The 7,743-nt window shown below is 46.4% G+C and overlaps 1 protein-coding gene across 1 annotated transcript; it reads left to right on the forward strand.

Moving 5' to 3' along the window:
- Nucleotides 1-246: 246 nt before the first annotated feature.
- On the forward strand, nucleotides 247-7,417 carry LOC134433062 (6-phosphogluconolactonase-like; the record flags this gene model as incomplete). The annotated part of the gene is made up of 4 exons (XM_063181955.1): nucleotides 247-351; nucleotides 2,320-2,421; nucleotides 3,691-3,831; nucleotides 5,828-7,417. Coding segments are annotated over 4 exons (474 nt in total), but the record flags the coding sequence as incomplete, so codon positions are not given.
- Nucleotides 7,418-7,743: the final 326 nt, after the last annotated feature.

Raw genomic sequence — 7,743 nt, forward strand, 5'->3', positions numbered from 1 at the left:
CAGTTTAACCAGTTTAACCAGTTTAACCAGTTTAACCCCTTCAGGCCCAGCTGCTGTCCCAGTTTAACCAGTTTAACCAGTTTAACCCCTTCAGGCCCAGCTGCTGTCCCAGTTTAACCCAGTTTAACCAGTTTAACCCCTTCAGTCCCAGCTGCTGTCCCAGTTTAACCAGTTTAACCAGTTTAACCCCTTCAGGCCCAGCTGCTGTCCCAGTTTAACCCAGTTTAACCAGTTTAACCCTTTCAGGCCCAGCTGCTGCCCCGGCTCCCCGCCCCCCCCCGCGTGCTCTGGGTCCGTTCCGAGCTGGGCCCGGCCGAGGCCGCGCGGGACTACGAGGGCAGGCTGAGACAGGTACTGGGGATACTGGGGATACTGGGAATGGAACTGGGTATACTGGGAATGGGCACTGGGAGCAGCTGAGACAGGTACTGGGGATACTGGGGATACTGGGAGCACTGGGAATGGGGATTGGGAGCACTGGGAGCACTGGGAGCAGCTGAGACAGGTACTGGGGATACTGGGCAAACTGGGGATACTGGGAATGGGGATTGGGAGCACTGGGAGCAGCTGAGACAGGTACTGGGGATACTGGGATACTGGGAGGGACTGGGAGCACTGGGAATGGGCACTGGGTATACTGGGAATGGGCACTGGGAGCAGCTGAGACAGGTACTGGGGATACTGGGGATACTGGGAGGGACTGGGAGCACTGGGAGCACTGGGAATGGGCACTGGGAGCAGCTGAGACAGGTACTGGGCAAACTGGGGATACTGGGAGGGACTGGGAGCACTGGGAGCAGCTGAGACAGGTACTGGGGATACTGGGCAAACTGGGAATGGAACTGGGTATACTGGGAATGGGCACTGGGAGCACTGGGAATGGGCACTGGGAGCAGTGGGAACAGCTGAGACAGGTACTGGGGATACTGGGCAAACTGGGAGCACTGGGAGCAGCTGAGACAGGTACTGGGGATACTGGGCAAACTGGAGCACTGGGAGCAGCTGAGTCAGGTACTGGGGATACTGGGCAAACTGGGAATACTGGGAGCACTGGGAATGGGCACTGGGAGCAGCTGAGACAGGTACTGGGGATACTGGGGATACTGGGAGGGACTGGGAGCACTGGGAATGGGCACTGGGAGCAGCTGAGACAGGTACTGGGGATACTGGGCAAACTGGGAGCACTGGGAGCACTGGGAATGGGCACTGGGAGCAGCTGAGACAGGTACTGGGGATACTGGGAACACTGGGAATGGAACTGGGTATACTGGGAATGGACACTGGGAGCAGCTGAGACAGGTACTGGGGATACTGGGCAAACTGGGAATACTGGGAATGGGAACTGGGAGCACTGGGAGCAGCTGAGACAGGTACTGGGGATACTGGGCAAACTGGGAATACTGGGAATGGGAACTGGGAGCACTGGGAGCAGCTGAGACAGGTACTGGGCAAACTGGGAACACTGGGAGCACTGGGAATGGGGACTGGGAACACTGGGAATACTGGGAGCACTGGGAGCAGCTGAGACAGGTACTGGGGATACTGGAATGGAACTGGGCAAACTGGGAACACTGAGAATACTGGGGATACTGGGAGCACTGGGAGTGGGACTGGGAGGGACTGGGAATACTGGGAACACTGGGAATGGGACTGGGAGCAGCTGAGGCAGGTACTGGGCAAACTGGAATACTGGGAGCACTGGGAGTGGGGACTGGGAGCAGCTGAGACAGGTACTGGGGATACTGGGAGCACTGGAATGGGAACTGGGAGCACTGGGGATACTGGGAGCAGCTGAGACAAGTACTGGGCAAACTGGGAGCACTGGGGATACTGGGGATACTGGGAGCACTGGGAGTGGGGACTGGGAGCTGCTGAGACAGGTACTGGGCAAACTGGGAATACTGGGAATACTGGGAACACTGGGAATGGGCACTGGAGCAGCTGAGACAGGTACTGGGGATACTGGGGATACTGGGAATGGGCAAACTGGGAACACTGGGAATGGGCAAACTGGGAACACTGGGAGCACTGGGAACACTGGGAATGGGCACTGGGAGCAGCTGAGACGGGTACTGGGCAAACTGGGTAAACTGGGAATGGGGACTGGGAGCACTGGGAATACTGGGAATACTGGGAGCACTGGGAATGGGGACTGGGAATGGGAACTGGGATCAGTCCCTGATCCAGACTGGTGCGTACTGCTCCAAACTGGTCCAGACTGGTCCAGACTGGTCCGTACTGGTTTATACTGGTCCGTACTGGTCCGTACTGGTCCAAACTGGTCCAAACTGGTCCAAACTGGTCCGTACTGGTTTCCAGGAGTTCCCGGGCGAGGACCCCCCCCGGTTTGAGCTGCTGCTGCTGGGGGTGGGGCCGGACGGACACACGGCCTCGCTCTTCCCGGGACACGCCCTGCTCCAGGTCAGCCCTTCCCAAAATCCCAACATTCCCAAAATTCCCGAATTCCCAAAATTCCCAAATTCCCAACATCCCAAAATTCCCAAAATCCTAAATTCCCAAAAATCCCAAAATCCTAAATTCCCAAAATTCCCAAATTCCCAACATTCCCAACTTCCCAACATTCCCAAAATTCTCGACATTCCTGAATTCCCAAATTCCCAAAATCCTAAATTCCCAAAATCCCTAAATTCCTGAATTCCCAAATTCCCAAAATTCCTAAATTCCCAACTTCCCAACATTCCCAAAATCCCGACATTCCCAACATTCCCAACTTCCCAAATTCCCAAAATCCTAAATTCCCGAATTCCCAACATTCCCAATTCCCACATTCCCAAATTCCCGACATTCCCAACATTCCCAACTTCCCAATATTCCCGACATTCCCAACATTCCCAACATTCCCAAATTCCCAAAATTCCTAATTCCCAACTTCCCAAAATTCCCAAATTCCCAAATTCCCAAAATTCCCAACTTCCCAACGTTCCCAAAATTCCCAAATTCACAACATTCCCAACATTCCCAACATTCCCACATTCCCAAAATTCCCAAAATCCTAAATTCCCAACATCCCCGCATTCCCAAATTCCCAATTTTCCCAATTTCCCCGTGTTTTTCCCCATTTCCAGGAGCAGAATTCCCTCATTTCCTTCCTGTTGGACTCTCCCAGGCCCCTCCCCAGGGGTTCCTCCTTTCCCATTATTTTCTCTTTATTTTCCCTGTATTTTCCCTGGATCTTTCCTAATTTCCCCATTATTTTCCCCATTATTTTCCCCATTATTTTCCCCATTATTTCCCCATTATTTTCCCCATTATTTTCCCCATTATTTTCCCCATTATTTTCCCCATTATTTTCCCCATTATTTTCCCCATTTCCCCATTATTTTTCCCATTATTTTCCCCATTTTCCCCATTATTTTCCCCATTATTTCCCCATTATTTCCTTATTATTTTCCCCATTATTTCTCCTTTATTTCCCCCATTTTCCCATTATTTTCCCCATTATTTTCCCCATTATTTTCCCATTATTTACCCCATTATTTTCTCCTTTATTTTCTCCATTTTCCCCATTATTTCCCCATTATTTTCCCATTATTTCCCCATTATTTCCCCCATTTTCCCCATTATTTTCCCCATTATTTTCCCCGTTTTTTGTGCTATTTTCCCCCCGTTTTTTGTGCTATTTTCCCCCTGGATTTTTCCCAATTTCCCCGTGTTTTTCCCCATTTCCAGGAGCAGAATTCCCTCATTTCGTACCTGCTGGACTCTCCCAAGCCGCCTCCCCAGCGGGTGACGATGACGCTGCCGCTGCTCAACGCCGCCAAATCCGTGCTGGTCGTGGCCACCGGCGCCTCCAAGGCTCCTGTGCTCAAGGTTTGGGCTGAAATCCTCCATTTTTGGGCAAAATCTGGCAGTTTGGGGGTTAAATCCCCGATTTTTGGCGTTTAAATCCTGGTTTTTTGGGGTTAAATCCCTTTTTTTGGAAGCTAAATCCGGAATTTTTGGGGTTAAATCCCAGATTTTTATCGTTATTTCTGGGGATTTTGGAGTTAAAAATGGGGATTTGGGGGTTAATTCCGGGATTTTTGGGGTTAAATCCTGATTTTTTTGGGGGTTAATTCCAGGATTTTAGGGGTTAATTCCCAGATTTTTTGGGGTTAATTCCCATTTCTCAACGCCGCCAAATCCGTGCTGGTCGTGGCCACCGGCGCCTCCAAGGCCCCTGTGATCCAGGTTTGGGCTGAAATCCTGGGATTTTGGGCAAAATCTGGCAGTTTGGGGGTTAAATCCTCGATTTTTTGGGGGTAAATCCTGGTTTTTTGGGGTTAAATCCCTTTTTTTGGAAGCTAAATCCGGAATTTTTAGGGTTAAATCCCAGATTTTTATCGTTATTTCTGGGGATTTTGGAGTTAAAAATGGGGATTTGGGGGTTAATTCCGGGATTTTTGGGGTTAAATCCTGATTTTTTGGGGGTTAATTCCAGGATTTTAGGGGTTAATTCCCAGATTTTTGGGGTTCAATCCCATTTCTCAACACCACCAAATCCGTGCTGGTCGTGGCCACCGGCGCCTCCAAGGCCCCTGTGCTCAAGGTTTGGGCTGAAATCCTGAATTTTTGGGTTTTTTGGGGGTTATATCCCTTTTTTTGGGGTTTAAATCTCATTTTATGGGTTTTAAATCCCATTTTTGGGGGTTAAATTCTTTTTTTTTTCCTGCGGTTCAATCCCAGATTTTTGGAGTTATTTCTGGGCAATTGGAGTTCAAATTCTTCCAGGATCTTGGGGATGATTCCCACATTTTTGGGGTTCATTCCTGGGATTTTGGGCATTAAATCCTGGGGTTTTTTTGGGGGGGATTAAATCCTGGATTTTTAGAGTTATTTCTGGGGATTTTGAGCTCAAATTCTTCCAGGATTTTGGGGTTAATTCCCACATTTTTGGGGTTCAACTTCCCTCGTTTTGATGTTCAACTCTCAATTTTTGGGGCTAAAAGTCACCATTTTGGGCGATGAAATCGCCATCTTTTGGGTCTAAAATCGCCGTTTTTGGGGTCCAACTCCCATTTTTGGGTTTCAGCTTTCCATTTCTGGGGTTCATTTTGTGGTTTTTGGTGTCCCTGCAGCGGATCCTGGGTTAAACTCTCAATTTTTGGGGTTAAACTCCCATTTTTGGGTTTCAGCTTTCCATTTTCGGGGCTCATTTCCCCATTTTTGGGGATAAAATCGCCAAATTTGCTGCTAAAATCGCCGGTTTTGGGTCTAAAATCGCCCTTTTGGGGTCCAAAATCACCGTTTTTGGGTCTAAAATTGCCCTTTTTGGGGTTCAACTCCCATATTTGGGGTTAAATTCTGTGGTTTTGGTGTCTCTGCAGCGGATCCTGGGGTTAAACTCTCAATTTTTGGGGCTAAAATCGCCAAATTTGCTGCTAAAATCGCGGTTTTTGGGTCTAAAATCACCATTTTTGGGTCTAAAATCGCCGTTTTTGGGGTCCAACTCCCATTTTCGGGGTCGGGCTTTCCATTTCTGGGGTTCATTTTGTGGTTTTTGGTGTCCCTGCAGCGGATCCTGGGGTTAAACTCTCAATTTTTGGGGCTAAACTCTCAATTTTGGGGCTAAACTCCCAATTTTTGGGGCTGAAATCGCCACTTTTGGGGCTAAACTCCCATTCTTGGGGTTCAGCTTTCCATTTTGGGGGTTAAATTCTCCATTTTTGGGGCTCATTTCCCCATTTGTGGGGCTAAAATTGCCAAATTTGCTGCTAAAATCGCCGTTTTTGGGTCTAAAATCGCCGTTTTTGGGGTCCAACTCCCATTTTCGGGGTCGGGCTTTCCGTTTCTGGGGTTCATTTTCAGTTTTTTGCTCTCTCTGCAGCGGATCCTGGAGCAGCAGGAGCCGGATCCCGTCCCGGCCGCGCGGCTCCGGCCCCGCTCGGGGCGGCTCCGGTGGCTCCTGGACCGGGAGGCGGCGGCGGAGCTGAGGGAGCCCCCGGCACCCTGAAATGGGGGGAAAATTGGGAAAAATGTCCCTAAAATGGAGAAAATCCAGAAAAAAAACAGCGAAAATGTCCTTAAAATGGAGAAAATCCCAGGAAAAATGTCCTTAAAATGGAGAAATTCCAGGGAAAAATGCCCTTTAAAATGGAGAAATTCCATGGAAAAATGGAGAAATTCCATGGAAAAATGTCCTGAAAATGCAGAAATTCCATGGAAAAAAATGTCCTGGGAATGGAGAAATTCCCAGGAAAAATGTCCTTAAAATGGAGAAAATCCCAGGAAAAATGTCCTTAAAATGGAGAAATTCCATGGAAAAATGGAGAAATTCCATGGAAAAATGTCCTGAAAATGCAGAAATTCCATGGAAAAAATGTCCTGGGAATGGAGAAACTCCAGAGAAAAATGTTCTTTAAAATGGAGAAATTCAATGGAAAAATGTCCTTAAAATGGGGAAGTTCTGGAAAAAACCAGCAAAAATGTCCTTAAAATGGAGAAAATCCCAGGAAAAATGGAGAAATTCCATGAAAAAATGTCCTGAAAAATGGAGAAAATCCAGAGGAAAATGTCCTTAAAATTGGGAAATTCCCAGGTAAAATATCTTTAAAATTGAGAAATTCAATGGAAAAATGTCCTTAAAATGGAGAAATTCCATGGAGAAATTCTATGGGAAAATGGGAAAAAATGTCCTTGAAATTGAGGAATTTCTGGGGAAAATGGGCTGGGAAAATTCCCATGAAAATTTTCTTTAAAATTGAAAAATTCCATGGAAAAATGTCCTTAAAATTGAGGAATTCCATTTAAAAATGTCCTTAAAATGAAGGAATTCCAGGAAAAATGTCCTGGGAATTTCTCAATTCCAGGGAAAAAAAAAATGGTTCTGGAAGTGAAAATTCCAATGGAAATGAATTAATGGAGTGAATTAATTAATGGAATGAATTATTTATGGAATTCCCAGGAAAAAATGGCCCAGAAATTGAGGATTTTCCCTGGGAAAATATCTCAGGAATTGAGAATTCCAAAGGGATTTTTGAATTCTTTTAATTGGGATTTTTGACTGGATTTTTTTTTTGGATTTTTGGACCTTTTTTAGGGGGGGGATTTTTGGCTTTTTAGTTTGGGATTTTTGAAAATTTTTTTGAGATTTTTGACTGGATTTTTTGACCTTTTTATTTGATTTTTGGACTCTTTTTTTTTGGTGATTTTACCTGAATTTTTTGGGACCAAGGGGCTCTTAGGTTGAACTGAAAATTCTCAGAAAATCCTCAAAATTCTGGGAAAAAAACCCAAAAAAATCAAAGAAATCAAAAAATTCTGAAATCAAGAGTGGGACTGGGAATCCCAGCAGGAACTGGGATCAACTGGGAGAGGAAAAATGAATCAAAACGGGCCAAAAAATTGAGATTTTGGAGATTTAGGAGCTTTTATTTTGATTTTTTTTGGAATAAACGGTGCTTGGGCTGAGCTGGAACTGGGCTGAGAATTCCTTGGGTGAACTGGGATGAACTGGGAGGGATAAAAAGGAGGAAAAATGGGCTGAAAAAAGCAAATTTTGGGTCTGTTTGGGGCCAAGAATGGGAATTTTTGTCTTCTTTATCCATGGGAAAATTGGGAATTTGAACTGGGATGAACTGGGATAAACTGGGAGGGGTAAAAAGGAGAAAAAAGGGCTGAAAAAAGCAAATTTTGGGTCCTTTTGGGAGCAGAAATGGGAAAATTTTTCCCTTTTTATCCATGGGAAAATTGAGATTTTGAACTGGGATGGACTGGGAGGGGTAAAAAAGAGAAAAATGGGCC

This window comes from Melospiza melodia, assembly GCF_035770615.1.
Source record: "Melospiza melodia melodia isolate bMelMel2 chromosome 17 unlocalized genomic scaffold, bMelMel2.pri SUPER_17_unloc_2, whole genome shotgun sequence".
NCBI lineage: Eukaryota > Metazoa > Chordata > Aves > Passeriformes > Passerellidae > Melospiza > Melospiza melodia.